General features: G+C 38.0%; 1 protein-coding gene across 2 annotated transcripts; it reads left to right on the top strand.

Annotated features, from left to right (window-relative positions):
• The first annotated feature begins 351 nt into the window (after window positions 1–351).
• gpr184 (G protein-coupled receptor 184) lies at window positions 352–16,541 on the top strand. 2 transcript variants are annotated; one of them, XM_088426784.1, is made up of 2 exons: window positions 352–1,639; window positions 13,899–16,541. In XM_088426784.1, the coding sequence occupies exon 2, from the start codon at window positions 13,904–13,906 to the stop codon at window positions 14,906–14,908; it is 1,005 nt and encodes a 334-aa protein (XP_088282910.1). In that variant the 5' UTR covers window positions 352–1,639; window positions 13,899–13,903; the 3' UTR covers window positions 14,909–16,541. The 2 variants fall into 2 exon arrangements, with proteins under 2 accessions (XP_088282910.1, XP_088282909.1); XM_088426783.1 differs by lacking the exon at window positions 352–1,639 and adding an exon at window positions 7,784–7,917.
• The last annotated feature ends 6,044 nt before the right edge of the window (window positions 16,542–22,585 follow it).

Raw genomic sequence — 22,585 nt, forward strand, 5'->3', positions numbered from 1 at the left:
AACTTTTTTTTTTTATACATTGTATTATTCTGGCAGATCAAAACATTGGTATACAACAACAGAAAAGTGAACAGAAAATCTTCAGTTTATTATCAGGGACGACATTATTGCTGGCTGCATCCTTGATTTTCGAGCATCAAGAGGTTTTATGCTGTTTTTTTTTCTGTCAATGGCTAAATAATTAAAAAATAACCACAGATGCATACATTCTACTTGCTCGACGTTCTCAAATGTGGGGTGTTGTCAACATTAGTTTGCTATTGTTAGTTGTGACTTCAAATGTAGCTGGGTGCTTTGCATTTATGTGGTAAACTAAACTTGTGCTGCGTCTATGGTAAGCAAGCTCCTTACAAAGAATGCTTATTGCGCTACTATCAAAGGTGGCACAATTGTTTGCCAAAGTCAATGAATAACACCCAACACCCAATAACTCAAGCGCAAGAAGCTCGAAGCAAAAAACGTATGTAATTAGCATACATAAAGAAAAGCAAACCTAAAAATGTTTTAACTAAGACTAATTAATTGATCTCTAATTGTCTATTATTTCGACACCTCTAGTTGAAATTCAGGTTATTGTCAGAAATGCTCAAGTCTGGTCAATCTATAATTTATTCCGGAATTCATATGTTGGAATCCAGGGTAATTGTGTTTTTTTTTTTAAATAATCATACCATTATATCGTGTATTATTTGAACCATAAACTTATCGCATACCCAAGACCAACACGTATCCCTAAACAAACTAAACACGAACCTGAAACCATAACCTTCGCTACTCTAACACTGCTTTCAATGATGTGAACTATTATTTCAGCCAAGTACCACCTAACCAGCGCAAAGCATTTCTGGATGTTCTAGTGCTATCTCTAGATGCATTTTATTCAGCAACTCCAGAAGATAACGTCATCTGTTTTATACTCCTTCATCTGCTGGAACACCCTGCCACTGCACATCCGTATAAAACTTAAGAAAATACATGTTTTCCAAAGGAGTCACAATTTAATAATAAATTGCTTTATTTTCCAATTCATTTGCTGTTAATTCGAAAATGTACTGTTCTGGACACATCATTAAAAAGCATTGAATTAGATGTGTTGATACCTGAATATACCCCCCCCCGAAGTACCCCTTGGATTACTTGTACCCCCACTGTTGCTCAAACCCTATCGCTAATTGTAAAGGTACACTCATCTGTCGTTTCACAATCTACACACAATTACCGCGTGAAATTGCTTTTTGTAGATATGTAAAAAAAAAAAAAAAAAGAATATGGTTATCTGGTATTAAGCCTTTGAAAGTACTTTTTTAAGCCTCTCTTTAAATATGATGCTAATTTCTCAGAGATGCAGGAGTGCACATACAAAATCTGCTCAAGGACAATTCTACACACGTCTCATCGATGGGGGTGAAGAAGAAGGATTGTTTTCCATGTTGTGATTAGCACACTTCAGCCCGCTCTCGAGTCGCAAGAGCACTCGTGGGCTGCCAAGCGTGAGGGCGGCCGCCATTGTGCAACGGCTTCCGGCTTGATCTTTACATCCCCTGCGTGTGCTGCCACCTTTGTTGTTATGCAGTCGGCGCCGCTTCCTTTTCATATCCATCTTCAACCATCAGGGGCTGAGCTGAATCCGTTCTAATAGGTAAGCAGCCATCTTAGAAGACAATAACAACAAAATAAATGCATTTATTTTCATGTTCTATCTAATTTCATAAATAATACTCCTTTGAATCGCTATCATGTCTGTAAAAAGTTTGAAGAAAACATTTTTATGGATTTTTTTTTTAAGCCAGTCATTGCTCTGTCATCAAGCATTAGTCAAACTAAAATGTCGCAGGCTAATTTCAGTAACAGATATGAGTGCAAATTTGGTCTTCTCCTGACAGCATGCATAAAAAAGACCTTTTCAGGAGGTGACTCAATCGTGTCACATTTTGTGTGAGGTTTCCCCCATTTTTTTCCAGTTCAAGACCAAAAATACAAATGTGGTTTCCTGCCTCTGACACAAGCTTAGTTTGGATGTGTACTTCTGAACATTGAGAGCCGTACTCAGGCTTTATTCAAAAATTGCAATAACTAATTAGCGAAAGGCTACAGTTCAGCTCTGATACAAATTGGTCAAATGTAATATAATGGCGATGTACCTAATATTTTGGTAAATGTGTTTAGTGCTTATAAGACTCTATCGTCCCATTTTGTCCACAGTGGGCCGAACAAAAATATAGTTGTACCCCCAATTAAAATTAAAGCCCAAGAACACTTTTTTTTTCTTTTTTATGGGTAAACAAAACCAGCATTTTTTTCATTGGACACAATATTTTGTTTATAAACACAATTTTGGAAATTCATTGAAAAAAAAACATTATAATCTGGTCAAGATTCTTTCCAGGTCACCATCGATTCACTAAAATGTTCACCAAATGTTGCCAAAAGGCTGTCAAGTGTTCACCAAGTTTTAATGTTTCTTATTTTTTCCTTGTTCAACCACAAGGAAACCTTCAACACTTTTAATACATATCCCAGAAAAAAGACTTTGTTTTTGTCATGTGAATTTTAATTGCAATAAAATAAGAATGTTCATCTTTTTTTTCAGTCACTTTGATGCACTTGGTTATTTTTTTCCATTTTAGACTAAGCTGTAAGCCATAATAACGCTGTAAAAAATATTTAACAGTTTGTTGAAATTGATTAAATTGCTGTTTTTGTTAATGTTAAAAAGGGTACAGGTTTAGGTATACTTATACAATTTTTATAGATAATGTCATTTATAGTCACCGCGTCAAGTTCGAAATGTTTTCTCTTTCCTAGCGGGTGCTTGGAAAAATATAATTTAGAAGCACTGCACAAGATCAACCTTTTGTTCTGTGTGTGTGTGTGTTTGTTTGTTTTTTTGCCTAAAATGAAAACATTATACTTATCCCACACTAGTTGATAGTTACTGAATGCATCATTCTGAACATGACCTACTATATATCTAACACACCATTCACTTAAACTATAAAACACTTGGACATTATCGATAAGTCTCAGCACATTCTCCTCAAACCTTTTCGTATTTCTGCAGTACTGAGTCATTACGCTTCTTGTACACGTCAAATGCATGTTGTGTGTCACCGTTGGAAAGACCTGACAGTGTAAAAGTACAGAGGTGGAAGCTGCTGTCATTTCTTGCCAAAAAGCCTCAGGTTCCTGTGTTTGTCTTGTGTGCTACGCAGCTTTCAACCACTTGCTCTCTTTCTACACATCTGAAACTTGCTCAGTGGTGGGAAGTTCCTTTCCTTGTGAAAGTGATGTATAGAACCTGCCCGTCCGCCCCTCCAATAAATCTTAAATGGAATGCATGAAACTAATGAAATATCAAGTGCAAAAGCAAGAACTCAAATAAAGCATTGGAAACATTATATGCAGCGTGCATATGCAGCATTATATGCTTACATTTGGTTAAATAAACTCCACTTTTAAATGACTAAATTTTGACGGCGTTGGACAGACAAAAACGGTCACCAATTTTCAGTGACTAATTTTGAGCTAAATTTGGATCATATTGGACAGGATAGACATTACACAATTATGAACAACTATTTTTGGACAACATTTGGATCACATTGAACAAGCTAGGCATAATACAAATATGAATTACTATTTTGGGCTAAAATTTGGACCAAATTGAATGGACTAAAACACAACCAGGTTATCAACAAATATTTTAGACTAAATTTGGACCACAGTGGATGGGCTAAAACACAGCCTATCAATCTACTATATTTTTGGGCTAAATTTGGACCACATTGAAAAAGTTAAACACAATACAGTTATGAATGACTAAATTTGGACCACATTGGATGAGCTAAAACACAACCCCGTTTTTAAAAAGTGTTTGTGGACTAAATTTGGACCACAATGGATGGGCTAAAACACAGCCCAGTTTTCAACATCTACTTTGGGCTAAATTTGGACTACCGGTATATTGAATGAGCTAAGCAAATTACAATTACGAATGATGATTTTTTGACTAAATTTGAACCGCTTTGGTTAAAATGCAACTCAGTTTTCAACAACTTTTTTTTTCCTTTTTGGCAAAATTTGGCCCATTGAGCTGGCTGCACATAACTCATTTATGAGGGACAATTTTTGGACAAAATTTGGACCCCACTGGAGAGGCTAAAACACAACCTAGTTTTCAACAAATATTTTTTGACACATTTTGGACCATATTGAGCGCGCTAAAACTCAACCCAGTTTTCAAAAGTGTTTGTGGACTAAATTTGGACCACACCGGATGGGCTAAAATACAGCCAAGTTTTCGACTATTTTTGGAGTAAATCTGCACCCCAGTGGATGTGCTTTACACATCCCTATATAAATAGCTTTTTTTTTTTTTTTAACCATGTAGGGCAGGCTAAAGTCAACCAAGTTTTCAACGACTACTTCTGGACTAAATCACGTCTAAGTCAGACCTAGCAGATTTAGCCCAAAATCCAACGTTCAGAAGACATCTGGTGTTGAGTGGAGCGAGTGCTTTCGGTGATTAATGATTCACGGCGGTATCAAGCGACTACCCCAGATCCTCCCAAATTTGGAATGTCTGTGAAACTATCCCATGGGTGGGAGAAATCCACATACACACAATCCATAATCCACATACACACAACAAATTGTCGCACAAAAGCAGAGTCGGTAATTGCGCGGCACGGTCACAAATTAATCACGCTTTCTCCTCCAATCTTTGTATATGCAGAGCCATTTCCTGCCATTTGACTATTACACACACTAAAAGGCTGTGGCTGGCAGCTGCCGAGCTTGTCCTTGCACTCAGCCTTAATGACTTGTCAAAGTGCGGCATTTGAGAACCCGCACTTCCAGACTCCAGAAAAGAGCCGTTGCCTCAGACTGAGGCCAAGGTTTTATTACGGTACCAAACGGCACAACTACCACTATCACTACGATAGCAGTATAATTGGAAAACACAAACAACATCGAAACAACATGATTGGCATGTAATTAACGCAACGATGTCCAAACAGGCCGCGAGGCATGCTGGGAAGTCGCTATCACCTCTTCCTCTTCTTGTTTGGTAGTGTTCTTAATTAAAAAGTAAACACTAATATCTTTTATTTCTTGACAAGCGAAGATGGCAAATTGCCGACTTTTCCACTCTTTGATTCGAACGACAGAAGAAAATGGAAGTAAGTATTCTTTCGAATACTGTGTTGTGGAGAGTGAAATATTTGGATGCTGATTGTTAAATCTACGAGTGATAGAACTACTCAAAGAATAATTATCGGCGGCGGTAACCTTCAGAGAAAGTTACAAAATGCTGTAATTAGGTTTAACAAGACTTTGTTGAATAGTATTAAAAAAAGAAAACAGAGTCTGTAAACAGCAGGTGGTAAATGAGAGTGCGTCAGAACCAAGTGCAATCAATCAAGGAAGGTCCATTTAAAATTACCCACATCAGCGAATGCTGCCACGCGCTATGCATTTTTAAACACTTTGCATTTAAATGTACAATCAACTAAATGATTTGGATTAGAACAATCAGCATAGAGAGGTTTTTTTTTTTAATCAGAAGTCACATTTTTCATACACATCAATAAATGACTCCTTTTGGTGGCCATTTAAGTTCATTACAATATTTTGTCTTTCAAGGCAGACTTAATTTGCAAAGACAATATTACTTGTGATGTTGATTGATAAACTTAGATTGTTATGAATATTGTGTGTGTGTTTTGTTTTTTAATCTCACGTTTAAAAGCTCTTTCAGAACAATGACAAATTGTTTCCCCAAAAATCAATCTTACTTTTGCAGTGCCTCTTATTTCTATGACATTTATTTACTGTGTGAGGTAAATACATTATTCTTCCAATAAAAATACTGGGGGGAGAGGGGGTGACCTCAGGCAAAAGGCTTTGTTTTGTCACGTGAAATGTAATCACAATAAGGTAAAAATGTTCTTTCTTTCTTTTTGTTTCAGACAGTTGGTGCCCTTCATTATTTTTTTCTGTTTTGGACTAAGCTGTAACCTGTATAAACACTGTGAAAAATAATTGTTGTTAATAGTTTATTTATATTGCTTTTTTTCTTTTGTTAATGTTAAAAAGGATACAGGTTTAGGTATACTTTTTATAGATAATCTTTTTTAAAGTCAGCGCGTTGAGTTGGGGGGTGAACAGTTTTCTCTTTCCTGGAGGGGCTTGGCAAAATATAATTGAGAAGCACTGCTTTAAAAAATGTGCTGATCACTAAAAAAATCCAACTATAGTTTGTAATATTAAAAAAAAAATATATTTTGAATGTTGTGTTTTCTCTTTAATTATTACATGTACTTTTTACTGTATAAACATTTTAATTCTGTGATTTTCTGGCCTTTAGTGGAAAAAATAAAGCTTCATTAATGTAATATTATTAGTGTAATATTATAGAAAGGGCAAACGATGAAAACGCTCTTTTTATGTGACTGCATGTTTTTTTTTTTTTTTTTTTATTGAATAACTCTTGACTTTATAAAACAGGACTGCAACGCTTACTCTCCTAACCAGTACTTTTTTTTTGTTGTGTATATGAGAACACATTTGAACTGTAAGTCTGCAGTTGATCTGCGAAAGCGTCAAGTAAACATTCATGGCAGCTGTGAATCCACAAGAATTCACAAGACGCACACCTGACTTACACAAACACACACAAATCCCTTTTACTTCCTACATAAATATGTCCCCCCGCCCCCAATTCAATCCGGTATGTACATTTTGACAATATTCATTTGCTAATTAGTTTGAATGCTAGATTAGGTCATTTTCTCCCTTATGATTTAGAATCAAGAGACATCAACTGTCTAAACTGTATTCTTGTTTAAAAAAAAAAAAAAAACAAAGTATTCGCTTGAAAAAATGTGTCCGGAAAATTTTGATGGGTAATAATAGCTCCAATAGATAGCGTTTCATTTTGATTAAAAACAAATTAAAATGGAGAAACATTTTCCCCGTATGGATTCAATCAAGAGGGGGGTCGTGGGAGGGAAGGAGAATTTCCCATTTTGTGCGCTTGATTCATGAATCACTTTCAACACACGCACCTTGAACTCTTGATGTCGTGACTAAAGCGTTGAGCCATGTTAGAAATACGCCCACTTGTTTCCAGCCTCAAAAAAAAAAAAACATGTTTCTAACCAAGTTAAGTGCATCATACCCAAACAAATGAGACATCATTTAAAATGTCAGTGTGTCCTCTATTGGGGACACTAGGACATAGTAGGGTAATTTGGATGAAATAAAATTTGAGGCTAAAAACAAATTTCTACTACAGTGGATACAAACGAGTAAATTCACAAGGATCATAAGATAATTACTGTTAAATGGATACATTTTCACTTTAATAGATGCAAGAATGTAGAAAAAAAAACCTTTTTTGTCTCGCTGAGATGCGAGCTCTGCTGTGTTTCTCTGAAATGAAGAGTATTTCGTTCTCATATGAGAAGCAAGTGGTCATAAAGTTGCGGTCTCCCCATTTACGGCACTTAACGAGAAGTCAGGCGGGCTGTCGGTGTGAAACACAATGTGTGATCACATGTCATCTTGTCTTCACTGTGGAAGTTAAATGTGGCTCACATCTGTTGTCTGTTGCAGCCCCCCCCCCCCCCCCCCCCCCCCCATGCAGTATTTCCTCCTCTACACACGTGTGCAAAAAAAGCAGACGTCCCTCCTCTGCATTCGGGCCGTCCCCTATTTTAGCGCCCCCATCGCTACACGCTCCTCGCCGACATTTCAAAGCATCTTTGAATAAGGGAGACAAAAGCTTATGAAGCGCTGATCTCTATCGCCATGAGGGTTCCTTGTGGCTTGATGGCAACAACTTGGATCTCTTTTCCACTCTTTGGATTTTGACTTTTGACCCCTGAGGAATTGACACGTTGACGAGCTAAGGTGAGCCTCTTCAAAATGCAAAATGTTTCTTCTGCCAAGATTCCATCAAAAGCAAGGGAGTGAAACGCAAAAAATTAGTGGAATGTAGAACTTAAAGTTTGGTGTTTTTTTGTTTTTTGTTTTTTTTACCACAGAGCCTGCTTAGAGTCTAGACCAGTGGTTCTCAAACGAGGGTACGGGTCACCTTGGGGTACTTGAAGGAACTCCAGGGGGTACTGTGCTTATTTTAAAAATAATAGAAATGCAAAAATACTTTCAAAATAATTATTTAGAAAATGTTTCAGAAGTTCATAAAACACATGTATGTACTGTAGGTTATTCATTTTCTATTTTTTTTTAAACCCAAATCCTGGCCCTTACAAGAATGTTTTGGCCTAACTTGTCAGATGAATATTTTTCCGCGGAGAAATTGTTATTTGTAATTAATTATTTTTGAGAACAGGCCTGACAATTAATGTTGGATATTTTTTGTGGACAAATATTTATTAATTATTAAGTTAATGTTTTATTTTTGTGAACAGATCTCTACTGTTATCCCAAAAGTTGATGCTTTATTTCAAGTATTTTTACGTGAATAAATATTTATAATTATTTCTTTTTGAGAACAGTTCTGACACTTTATTTTGAATTTTTTTGTGGACAAAAATTTTATTAATATTGAAGTTATTTCTTTTTGATACCAGATTTCTTCTATGATCCAAAAGAGGACACTTTAGTTTTTTTTTTTTTGGTGGACCAATACAAATGAAGTTTGAAAGGTTCTTAAGTTAAATACATCAGACACAGATGGAATGTTTTAATTTTTTTTTTTTTTTTTTTAACCGAAAAATGCTTTGCAGTAGTTAAAGGGTACTTGGCTGAAAACATAAAGCACTTTTTTTTGAAGTGAAATAAGTGGGAAAAAAATGAGTGCCGCCCATTAGTCAAGGGTCACATGAGTATCATAAAGTGCAAATGAAAAATGTAGACCTGTAACAAGTGGGCTCAAGTGACTTTTAATTTCTTTGTTCTTACCATAATGTCATCGTTTTGATCACTGCTAGCATACAAAGATTACACAAGTAAATTTAGACCGAAGTACAAGCTCGACACAAACTGCAAAAAGGTTGCTGTTTTCAGCCCTCCGGATTAATAACAACCTGGCTTAGTTCAGTTTATAACATTAACAAACACATAGTTGGCTCAGATGGTCAAGAAGTCAAAGTGAAGCTTGCCTAGAAGTTACGAAAAGCAGTCCCAGCCTTCCTTAAATGTACCATAGGAAAATATGGAAACACCATTTAACATTATCAAAACTAAAAATATGTCCACTGACAGAAGAGGAAATATGTTTTTTTTTTGTCTCTGATGAAAGAGGGCAAAAGACAGAACGAGTAAACTGCCCATGAATAATTTTAGATCTCATTTGTCTGCAAAACTTTCCAGTCACTTACTCATACAAACAGCTCTGGCAGCACGCCGGGGCGCACTCACGCACACACTCCACACAAACACACTAGGGTTTATATTAGTATTCGCTGAAGATGGGCCGACTCAGATGGCTTCTCCGTTATTGAGTTTGGATTGGACAGAGCATCTCTGGCATGGACCTTAATGGCATTATATGCTTCCTGGCTCTACGAATGCATCTCCAACAGGCTTACATAATTTAATAGGGAAACGTCAGATCTACGTATAACTTTTATGAGCTCTTTACCTAAAAATAGCAATCTCATCATTGGTATCATAATTAACAGTAAAATAACAGCAATAAAATGTAAAATAGCAATCAATGTTGCGCAGGTTTGCAGTAGCAATCAAAAGGTGGTGAATGCATGTCAGGCTGGTGAAGAATCAGGAAGTGAACAGTGTTACACACATGTACACTTGAGGGTTGAGAAGTGATACTAACATAGATAAATCCAACAAATATATATAGATCAGGATAGCCATGCATAACACTAGTTCAGAGGTCCGTGTTTTAGTTTCAGGCACTTTGATGCATTTGGTTATTTTTTTCAGTTTTAGACTAAGCTGTACCTCGTATAAAGGCTGTAAAAAATAATTAACAGTTGTTGAAAGCTGATTTATATGGCTTATTTCCTTTGTTAGTAATTGTATTTACAGTCAGCGTGTTGGGGGGGCGTGAAAGGTTTTCTCTTTCCTGGGGGTGGGGCTTGGCAAAATATAATTGAGAAGCAGTGAATTAATGGATATCACACGTCACGTGTAGTGATAAATTTTAATTGTTGATGCGGGTTTATTTGATGTTTAAATGCTCTGGAAAATAGCCTGTGTTGTACACAATTAAGGTGCCGCAACGCCCAATAATGCGTATGTGCGCTTTTGTATATGATTTCTCCAGCCGTGGTGTCATAAATAATGGTATTATGAGGGGTATGTATTTGCGTCAAACTAAGTGGGACATCATTGAAGACCTAAGTGTGAAATGCACAGACTGCCACTGAAGGTTAGGTACCGTTGCCTCAAGCAGGGGTGTCCAAACTCAGTTCCTCAAGGGCCGCTGTCTGCATGTTTTCTAGCTTTCTTTCCCCGACACACCTGATTCAAATGATCAGGATTGTTATCAGGCTTCTGCTGAACTTGTTGTTGTGCTGATCATTTGAACCAGGCGTGTTGGGGTAAGAAACTTGGAAAACTTGCAGGACAGTGGCCCTTGAGGACCAGGTTTGGACACCCCTGGTCTACAACATTGTGGTAGTAGAGAAAAAGATTCCTAGGACTTTCCATTGCTAGCATGATGACATAGTCTTAAGGATTTGCTTCTCTGTCAAGAGGTTCTGGCTTTGCCTCAGGCCCTCCTTTGTAGAGTTTGGATGTTCTCCTGGTGCTTGCCTCGCTTTTCTCTGGCTTCCTCTCACATTCTCAAAGCATGCCGCGTAGTTTCCCACCCAGCACTGAAAAAAAATGTCTGAGAAGTGAAAGTTGAAAAGATGTCATTTTCAATTCGTTAAAAAGACATCCCTTCACAGTTTAAAAGAAAAGTGAAAAGTTTTTTTTTTATTCAAGTTGCTGAAAAGATGGCTTTGGTCATGATGATAGTAGTGTCTTCCCTAAGAATGTGACTGGATATTTCCATTTGCCCTGACCAGGGAAAGCTCCTCAGTTCCGAAGTCTGTCATCTTAACCACTAGACAACCCAGCTGCAAACAGAATCTCGAGTGTAAGATGCTACTCGACAAGGCTTATACTGTATATGAAGCTCCAAAACTATTTATATTTTTTGCATTTTTACAATTCACTCCAGCAATTATTTCCAGTAGAAATGATAAACACTGACTATTGTTTAAAAATAAAATAAATCTTCAATGCATTTTGAAGTAAATTTGGTTGAGCAAAACACAATTTCAGATTCAACCATTTTTAGACAAAGTTTGGACCACAGTGGACAGGCCAAATGCCACGCAAATTTTAATAACTATTTGTCATCAACATTTTGACCACACTTGATTGTTTAACCTTGCAGTATTCTGTCCAATCTTTTGATCTTTACATCCAAAGACATTTTACATCAAAGGGAAAGCATTAATAGAAGGCACCAGGGAGCTGAAATTTCACCCAGAAGTTCACAATGGCACGACTGCTTAGTTGTCACACTGAGTGTGAAAATCCCTTGGCTAAAACATAGCGAAAATGATGTGGAAAAGCATGACAAAAACATGATCAAAATACTGCACAGGGTTTAAATACACCTCTGTTTTAAAAGACTATTTTTGGACTAAATGTGGACCACGGTGGATAGGCAATAACAGTCGCTGATTTTCAATGACTGTTTTCATTGGACCAAATTGGGCGAGCTGAACACAACCCAATTATAAATGACTATTTTTGGACTAAATTTCTACTGCATTGGATAGGCTAAAACAGAACTCTTATTCAGCTATTATTTTTAGACTGAACTTGGACCCCCGTTGGACGGGCTACACATAAGACTTATCGACGACTATTTCTGGACTAAATTTGAACCAAATTTGGCGGGCAAAAAACAACCCAGAGGTTTCTGGATGAAATCAAGTCCAAGAAAAATCCAACATCCGGAAGACATCTGGTGCTGGGTGGGTTAATTGAAAATGGTGAAACCCCTAAAAAATCTTGACACTGACATTCAAACTGTTTTCCATGAAAAAAATTAAATTATTTCCTATTTCAACGAATGTGAACGTGTACCTACTTCTCTGGCACATTCTGACTTTGTAATTCTTATCTTTAAACTTTCTTGCCCAGGAAGTGAGACAAATTAACATTTGGGTAGAGTTGACATAACAGCCCGCTGCGTCCCGATTCTCTGACTGTGCATCTCCAGCGTTCATCAGCGACTTAAACGGGTGATTGATTCATTTAGTGCAGCGAGGTCCTTAATGTGCTTTGTTCAAGCAAGACTACGTTTTGCACGCTCACTCCTCAGTACTGAATAAATATTTACTGAAGCTGCGGCCCTTTTCTGGGAGTTCATGTAAATGAGAATTAAGAAGGTTAGTCATTGTTCAAGTCAATGTTCTTCTGAATGAACAGATAAAGAGTCTGACCAGCAAACTTGAAGCTGCGATACAAATGCAGGGCTAGGGAACTTCGGGTTAGGGAACTTCAAGGTTGGCAGGAAGAAAGACAATAAATCTTAGTAGTAGAATCAAGCGTGTCAAACATTTTGGTGGTTTTTGTTAGTCAAAGAAAAATAAATGAAGTTCTATTTAAAAACAATGTCATTTGGAAATCGATTCATTCACTTCAGTTGCAGTATTTCAATCATTTTCCTGTTCGCATGCATCTTAATATGTTTGGCCATGAAAAACGTAAACATTACACATTTATTTTCTCTTGGACTTTCTCTTTTTTTTTTTCTTTTTTTTTGATATCCAGTATCATATATATATAAACTTACAGTGTTTTAAGAACTTGCAGTATATTTTCCTGAATTAATTCAATAATTAGTTTTAAAGTATTTTCTTTTGCTTGTTTTATTTAAAACCTCAAATACCCCCTGGAGTTCCTTCAAATACCCCCAGGGGTACTCATACCCCCATTTGAGAACCACTGATATAGGGTAACAAAAACTTTTTACGACATACCAGGACATCAAATTTCTCCTTCGCATACTGTGAAACTCATAAGCCCCTTCAATAATAAAATTCATTTGGGTAACTCCCCCAACAACCACAAAAAACGATAATTTGATTTTTTTTAAAAGTTATTCATAATTAACTTGATGACCAGCTGTTATCTACTGCATAATTTACTTGGCAACAGTCAAATAAGAGGAGCACTTATTTTGCCTCACTCTCTGTATATGTTGCCGCACTGTGAGTTTTAGTAGACATTTTGCAAACACATACACAAAGAGTTACTGTATTTTAGGTACCTTAAGGTGCAAACCAAATTCTGGTATTTGCCCTACAATCCGATGTGTCTTGTGAGTCCCAAAATCTGTCAAATTGTTATCGAGCAACTTTGGGCAACTGCTTGACTGACTGTTGAACCATTTCATACTGACACAGGGATGTACAGGAAAGAACACATACAGTACGTACGCTAGCAGCGATAAACCAATCAGAGAACATTATGTCTTATAAACAGTGAACCATTCTTAGAACATTATGTTCGTTTTATGTCTTTTATTGCCGAATGTTTGAGCGTGCGCCTTATCAATGGGTTAAGTATGGAAATAGACCCCATAATCGGAGTCTATGGGTGTATGGTATGGAAAATCCTCTACACTTCATAAGATTTTTTTTCAATATTTTACATATGTTCCAAATGTAAATTTTACTCTGTTTAGCCTGGGACTGAATACAGCGTTTTTAGAGTCACGTGTACTCTAATATTCCTTAAGAAACATAAAATATATTTTGTTTATATAACGGGGAAGGCGAGAATGGATTGTTGGTCCATTTGTGTCCAATTTGTTCCATTAGTCATGGAACAAATGATCAACACCACTGCACATTTCTTATGCGATCCTAATTTTGTTGTGGCTTTCACCCCAGCAACAATGAACGCGAGCGGTGCTGGAAATTCGACGGCGGTGTGCGTTATGATCGGCGACAGCATCATAAGCGACTTCCTGATGAGCGTCTACATCTTGGCCTTCATCTTCGGCTTGATCTTCAACATCCTCACACTGGGCCCCATTTTGCAACAAGTGCGCAGGCAAAACGTCCTGGGCATCTTCTTGCTCAGCCTGTCGCTCTCCGACATGCTTTTCATCTTCACCATGCCCCTCTGGATCAACTACTACCACCAGAACCACCAGTGGAAGCTGGGGGTCATGTCGTGCAGCGTGGCCGGCTTCTTCTACTACTCCAATATGTACATCAGCATTTACCTCCTGTGTGGCATCTCTGTGGACCGCTGCCTGGTGGTTACGTACCCCCTCCGCTCCAAAACCCACCGGACGTCGTGCTACGCTTGGGCGCAGTGCGTCGGCATCTACGCGGTGGTGACGGTGCTGCACGTGATGGTGCTGTTCAACGACAACCTGCCGGACGCCCACGACGGCCGAGACGACCGCTGTTATGAGACTTACCCCATGGAGAAACCCGTGGCCTTGTTCAACCTGCTCCGAGTGGCCATCGGCTTCTTGCTCCCCCTGCTGGTGCTGGCCGTCAGCTACTGGAAGGTTCTGGCCACCGTGGGCCAGAGTCCTGGCCTGAACGCCCAAGTCAAGAAGAAGGTGCGCCTGCTGTCCTTCGGGGTGATCGGGATCTTCTCGGTTTGTTTCGCGCCGTACCACATCATGCTGCTCGCGCGCTCGCTAGTCTTCTACACGAGGCCGCTCGGCAGCTACTGCGAGTTTGAGCAGATGATGCACTTCGCCTTCTCTTGCACGCTGGCCCTGTCCAGTCTGAACTGCGTGGTGGATCCCGTCCTCTACGTGCTGGTCAGCAACGGAATACGGCAGGACGTCAAAGTCTGCTGCAAAAGGCATAAAATGAAACTTGATGAAGGCGCTGCTTCAAGACACAACGCGGCAAAGTTGAATAATCAGTTAATATGAACATGCTCTTTGGTATTCTTCTCGTTGGATCCTTTGACAGTGACACATCACCATATTTGTCCAGTCCTGTCGCCACCTCCCTCATATCCTGCTCAGTGGAGATGAGCAGGCTGATAAAAGCAAGATCACACACAAGCTGTTACCCACCACAGGATTCAAAACCCTTTGGGTCCAGGGACCACTTGCTGGGACACATTGTTCTAAACAACTGGAGGCTTACTATTCAAGGCCCACTGTGGACAGATACTATATGTTAAAACGCCAACTGCACTTTCAAAGATGTTGGGCCAAAAGTGACCCAAATATGGTGAAAAAGCTAAAGCCAGCGCTGGGTCCAAAATTGACCGAGGAAACCTAATATACTGGGTTATGTAAACACATTGGGTTGCAGATTGGACCCAGCCCATTAAGTCAAGATTTTGATCCAACAAAGGTCAAAAACAGCCAATGTTGATGAGTTACAGCAACACTTAAGAAGATTCGGGTTTTGTTGAACATGGTGTACCATATGGACAAACGCGGTAGTGTTTTGAGTAGTAGAAGGCTACATTTCCTGTGAGAACCACTGCATAGTGTTGTGAGAGCCTGAATTCAGGTGGCCCGCCTTTGGATTAATTTCCATTTCCAGTGGTGATAATAGCAAGAAGGTCAGGGAGCTAATTGCCACGCTGGTCGTGTCGCTGTGGAAACGCCAACTATCAAGGTGATTGCTATTTGTTGCTACAATGCAAATTTTCGATAGCTAACGTTCGTATTATCGTTTTCATTTGAGCATGGAAAGCTACTTAGTAGTCATTCAGGAACCGAATTTGGGCAGAGTCGGTGGTGGATCCCTCCTCGAAACCCAGGCCAGTGTTGATCTTTCAATGTCCGGATGCCTTCTCAGACAAAACTTCATTTATCTGTTTTTTTTTTTTTTTTGTACCGTGTAGATGTTTGAATTGGCTGCTTTTCTTGTAGCGAAAGGGCAAAGAGGGACGTGACACAAGCTCTATAACCGTCGCCATGTTTCTAGTCTTTTGTGTGGCAGGCTCCTTGAACTTGCTTATAGCCAGAAAAAGAGATAGCGACCCCTCTAAAAGCGATAAGGACTCCCCATCAAGCATGACAAAAGTACTCTTCAACTGGTTGAAGTCGATGTTTCATCGGAGTTCTGAAAACAATTTATGAAGCTTGAAAAGTTAATTAGTGTTACTTTAAAATGGCCAATGTTACCAGGCTATCAGTATAACCGTATTTAAAAATGATGCAAATTTTATTCCAATCCTTTTCGGAGTCCTATTCTATTCTGAATGTTGTAAATGTTTCCCTCCTTCAACACACCTAATTTAAATGAACAGGATTGTTACAAGGCTCCTGCAGAGATGACTGATGAATGTGCATTACATTAACAATTACACTCACACACACAATATGCATCACAAATACTACTACTAGAAACATTCCTACTACCATGCCAAGTAGGCACTTATCATCAGGAGAGGACAACAACCTTTTGGACCAACTCATTTTGCATGCAATGGATATGCATGCACTTTTGATGAAAATATTGCAGAATGCTGATGTACAGTAGACATGAGACAGGAGATTTCATGGGAAATATAATTAAAATAACAAAACAATAAAAAACAGAAGTTGTATGAAAAGAAAGTACTGGCCTTTTCAGTTTTTTTTAATGTTTCATCGAACATTATGGTTTTTGACCAAAGAGGTGAAAAATGATCACATTCTATAAAAAAAAAGATGAAACAAACATTTTGGTTGTTAAATCTCTCTTACTGTTAAATTCTCCTATAAATGGCTTCTCAATTATTTTTATTAAGCCCCTCCAGAAGGAAAAAAAAAAAACGTTTATGCTTCTCCAGCCCCCAAGCAGCAACTATCAATAGTATAATTTGTCGATAAAATGGTTGTAAGTGTACCTCTGCGGAGGAGTGAAGATTTCTTGCACAATGAAAACACCACTGCCACCTACTGCAGTGTATGTACAATTACACTTTATTTTAATAAGGTGAAAAACAAACAAGTTAAAAAAAAAACTGTTCCCTGGAAAGTCCTTGAAAAAAAATAGTCCTCGAAAAAGGACTGATTTGAATGGATCATAAATATGCTGGGATGCGTCTTGAAATATTTCCTGTACTGTATCTTGATTAAAAGTGTCACATTAATTGGTCCTACAGTATTTACAGTATGCCATATGCACCACTGAAAAGAAAAAAAAAAATTCAGTTCATGGGTGGTCAATTAGCTGTTGCTGCGGAACAAAATATTTATTTTAGGTCACCGGTAAAGACGAGGAGAGATGGAACATGACGATGTATTATAACAAACTGGGATAAGACATAAATAGGGTTAGGTGTAATGAGGCACAGGTAAGGCACATGCATAAGCATGTTACAGATGAAGAGCTAGAAAAATATGCTAAAAATCATATTTGCATGTCCACGTTTTTCATTTTGTAAAAAAATAACCCACAAAACAAGAAAGAAAATCCATCAGTGTGGTAATGTGACTCCATGAATAAGTACTTCATAGCCATTATGCAGGGTCGTGCAAAAATTATTTTATTGACCAACTATTCTGAGAACGGAGTTCTTTATTACCGTCAATCTAAAAGAAACACAAAAAGCTCAAGTGGCCGGGCGGAGCGGCCTCCATGATCGACTCATTTATCGGAGCTCCTGTATGATCCATAATAGCGCACACAATGCTCAAGCATAAGTATCCCAAAGTGCACTCTGGATACATCTGGAGTGGCGCATTACTGTCACTGAAATCACTTACTGTAGTTCAGTGATCGATAATACTGGATTGCTGGACCGGGCAGGTCATCTCGCCCTGTGACGCACAAAACACATCAGACGATATTGATTTACATCCAGATATGACAATTTAAGATTAAGGTTGAGCATGTGGCCATTTTTTTTTTTAATTCCAATTGAAGCGTTTCTGTGCTTTAGACGATATTTATCTGTTGCCACCAATCAGGCAGTTGTTGACATGCTCAATTATTGGGCATATCAATAATTGGCTCAATTAATGAATAAATTAATAAATATTTAAATGAATTAAAAAAATGTTGATTACCAAAAAATACATATATAAAAATCTGTCATTCATTATTAGGTGGAAGTGTTACTTGATCTTCTGTGTTCATAACAGTTTTTTTACAATACAAAAAAAAACGTTTTTTTCCCAAATTTTAATCAGAATACCAAAATACTCAATCGAAGCATTCCTACAGGAGAAATACATAATGCACGTTTTACTTTCAAATCACCTGTGTGGGAATGTTTTGATTTTCCATTTGAAGAAAAGAGGGGTCAAATATTGGCACATCAGAACAGAGACAATTTGTAAACACTGCAAAGAAAATTACGCCGAACAAGCGAGCTAACACGAGCTGCAGAACATTTTGCAAAACTGGCCCAGCTGGAGCTGAACAATGATCCTGTAACAAAAGTGCCTCTCCTGTTTATGTTTACGCCAGCTTGTTAATTTTCTAGCAGTCCTCTCAATAACAAGAAAAGTTTGAAAAGCAGGCATTATTTCACATGACAGATTTTGTCTCGTTTCCGTGGACTCACTCTCGTGAGGCGTCTCGTCTCGTTGGAAACAAAAGTAGAATTCTGTATGAATTGGTATGTACACATCAGAAATAGCTCTTTTTTTTAACTTAAGCCATTTACACACTCCTTGGACAAACATTACCCTAAAGCTACATTTACGTGCGTTTTATGAAGTAATAAATGCCCTTTGCAAGAAACAAATGTCAGGCGGAGCCTTCCTGAAAGAACATGAGGGGTGAATCTAATTTGAGGAGCGCTAAATGCAGTCTCAAGGTTCACTTAGCGTGAATGAGCACGGCGGCCTGACTGCCACTGCCAGGCAACAGGCAAGCAAAGCGCCGTGGATTTTTCGCCAGGTGACAACATTGGCTGCCACTGGCGCAAAACCAAAATGAACCTGTGGGTCATCCAAAGTTGAGTACATTGTATCAAACCTATTTTAAATGCCAGGCAAAATGATGACATGAAAATCACCAGCATTTACGTCACTTATAAACTGTACTTTTCAAATGAAATTAAATTAAACGTTTTGTATTGTAAAAATTTGAATTACCTGATTGCAAAAGTGAGCATGCACTATTATTACTGCAAACCCAGGCAAAAATGATGGAATCACCAGTCATGGAGGATAAATCTTCCGATTTAGTCAAGATCAGTAAAATAGTCTGGAAAACAACTCGTCTTTTTGGGATTCATTTTAGTTGAGGCTTCAAAGACGCACATCTTAACAGAGCAGTTTTGTGTTCCGTAAGAGAGTGTGGAGGGCCAAGTGGGAAAGAAGATACTAATTCAAAAGCAAAGTCCTATAGGATGAAAGCCGGCCTTGAACACAAAGAAATATTTCTCATTTGACCTCGCTTACCCTTCAGCAGAGTTGAATAGATTACGACAAAAAGGGAGGCAAAAGCAACACCATGAAAAATTTCTGTTGAACGGACTTATCCGTCAAGTTTGTTTCATTCTAGCTACACAAATAGTTTTCATGATTTTTAAATGAAAGGCTCTTTGTTCGAACAAAAACAGGTGGTCAGGGAACAACAACATTTTACACTAATACTGGATGAAGACTTTTTTTCCATTACAGACCAAGCAGAAGAGAAAAATTATGAAATCGCTCAATTCTAAGGAAAGAGAAATAGAATCTGAATCATCCTGTAATTTTTCGTTCGGAAAAACTAACACCCCCAATCTGCATGGGCTACTTTTGTTTGGTCCTGTTATGATGAGATGTGTGAAGATGAATGCCTGAGGAAAACATGCAAATGTCCACAGACATTGATGATGTTGAGCTGCGTGTCAGGTAAAGGCACCTGAGGGATGGATGTCATTACATCTTCAATAACTGCAGTTTACATTGACGTTTTGGACACTTTTCTTATCCAATGAATTGAAAGGGCGCTTGGGGATGATGAATTTATTTTTCAGGATGACAATGCAGCTTGGTTAAAGCAAAACTAAACCCCCAATTCCAGCTGAACTGCATTTCAACTTTGTTTCCCTCTGGCAAAAATAAATAAATCAATAAAAATAAACAGGTGCAGTTTTTAATTGCCGTATTTTACGCACTATAAGGCGCACCCAAAAGCCTTAATTTTTTTTAAAAGCTGATGATGCGCTTTATAGTCAGATGCGCCTTACATATGGATCAATATTAAGATTGGGATTCGTCGATGGGGAATGAAGTGATAAAGTAAGCTTCACCTGTTTCTTTTGTATGTTTACAGTTGAACAAGGTTGCTCATATTAACATTGAGTTATTATGCTATTGAGAGTTTAGAGTTATTATTTGAGTTATTATTGTTATTACTTTGACTATTACAATATTGTGATTGAAAAAGTTAAAAAATATGTCATTAATTGAGGGCGCGCCTTATCCGGTGCGCCTTATATATGGATTTTTTTTTTTTAAATATGTCATTAATTGAGGGTGCGCCTTATAATCCGGTGCGCTATAGTGCGGAAAATATGGTATATCAAAAGTGAGAAAATGTATCATTATTTTTTTTTTATCACAAAAAATGTGTATATAAAAGTGTATATTTCACATTGTTTTAATATGACACAATCAAACAAAACTTCATATACATAAGAAAACAATCCAATCATAAATGACTGTAGTAGAACCGGTCAAGCTTTTCTTGACTTCTGCACACCTGTGCAAACACACGTACTGTGTAAGTTGTTTAATTTTTCACATCCTTTCTCTCCCCAAAAGATACAAATGGGCTGTACAAGTTTTAGGGTCACGTCAACGGTGGAAATGTTTCGGAAAACACTGTCTTTTCTTTTTTATATCGCAAGATCAGGCATTAACCAGCGTGTAGATTTTCATATTGTCAGTATGAAGAGCTTTTCAGGACACGCGGACGTAATTAGAATTCAAGTCACGTTGTCTCGATCTTTCAATGCGATAGCAGGCTTGAGGTAAACAAACAAAGCGCTAATTATGTTAGATACCATAATTAAAGCCATTGCATCTCTCGCCAATTATTTATTCTCACCGTCACCTTGCATACTATTAGCAGAAATAAACAAAACCACTTGAAATGATTACTACTTTTTTTTCATCATTTATATAGTGTTTGGCCTCATTTGTGGGTTAGCTGTTGTCTATAGTTAGCATGCTAACCCCCATTCCGAGATTCAAACGCAGACCGAAAAACTTTAGTGGCAGACATGCTCACCGTTTGCTTACCAAGATACCAATCGATCCAATCGTCCGTCGGTTTTGTATATCGTGTCACCGGAACTTAATCAAGTTGACTGGATGAGAGATGGACTATGCTCAGTCACAGACGAAAACCTCATCCACAAAGTCATAACATGCACACTCATGCAACATATCATACATCATTGAGGTGCTCCTTTTAGTCATTTCAATATCATTTTGCACGATAGAAATAAATCCACCCAACAGCACGAAATTGTCCACAAAGTCAGGAAAGTTGGAGTAACACATCTTTGATTGATGAATTGGTTTAAGTCTAAGTCTGTTCGGATTTGCTTCTCTATGTACCATGGGCTTTTATTGTAGTTGCAAAAACATCGCTAATTTTGTGGCATGATCGCAAGGAATTATCAAAATAATTGTCCAATTGCAATGCGTGGCATTATAATGTGAAAGTTATTGGCAGACAAATTACTTTTGAATACTAGCCGCCTCTTTGGCAAGAAGCTTGTCAAATACCAAAACAGTAAACCACCCTCCATCGTGGGTTGCTTTTTTTCTATACTGATTGAAATCTATTTTTTAAAGGGGTGGTAATTGTTTCACAATTCAATTTAGAGTCAATTTTCTATTCAAAACAATTTGATCCATGATTCTATCTGCTCATACTGTAGATATGCAATTAATTGTCATAATCTCATATATGTCCAAATCCAGCCTCGGAATCCTGCCTGTTTTCAAGGTTTCTCTCTCAAACACACCTGATTCAAATGACCAGGATCATTTTTTAATCACAAAGCTTGCTGATGATGAATCATTTAAATCAGGTGTGTTGGAGTGGGAAACATTGAAACATGCGGGATACTGGTCCTCGAGCACTGGCGTTTGGTACCTGTGATATTACAGGGAGAATGACAAATCAAAACATAATCTAATTCTTTTTTTTTTTCTTGTGACTCTGAGTACAACACGGGGACTAGTACGTAATTGCAGAATAGTGGATTAGCACAGGTGGTAGGTAAAATGGCATGAATCTGTCTAATTGGTTGTTTTTCCTTGAGCGTGGTGGTTTATTGCAGGATCTTTTTACTGATGTTCTGTGTCAGGTCATTTTGCCACTTAAATGCGACAGCCTGCATTATTTTTTGAAAACTCCCCTTTCAGACCACGTACACGCAAAAAGCCAAAGTCAAACAGTAACAATCAAGTAGTAATTCAACAATTTGATTGTCGCATTCAAAATGTGGTGAAGAATAGAGTCCAATGGAATGTCATGTGATAAACATCCAACTGCAATGACTTTGCTGCATGAGCAGAAGTATGAAGTCATGCATTTCCATTCCATGGGGTAGCCGGGGTTTGCTCGCAAGGTCCATGTAAGGCTGCGTACTCTTGCGCCGGCATTTTCATTTCATTTCATCATTGCTGACGTTGTCGCCG

Source organism: Hippichthys cyanospilos, chromosome 11 (assembly GCF_059441005.1).
Source record: "Hippichthys cyanospilos isolate Australia breed blue-spotted pipefish chromosome 11, RoL_Hcya_1.0, whole genome shotgun sequence".
NCBI lineage: Eukaryota > Metazoa > Chordata > Actinopteri > Syngnathiformes > Syngnathidae > Hippichthys > Hippichthys cyanospilos.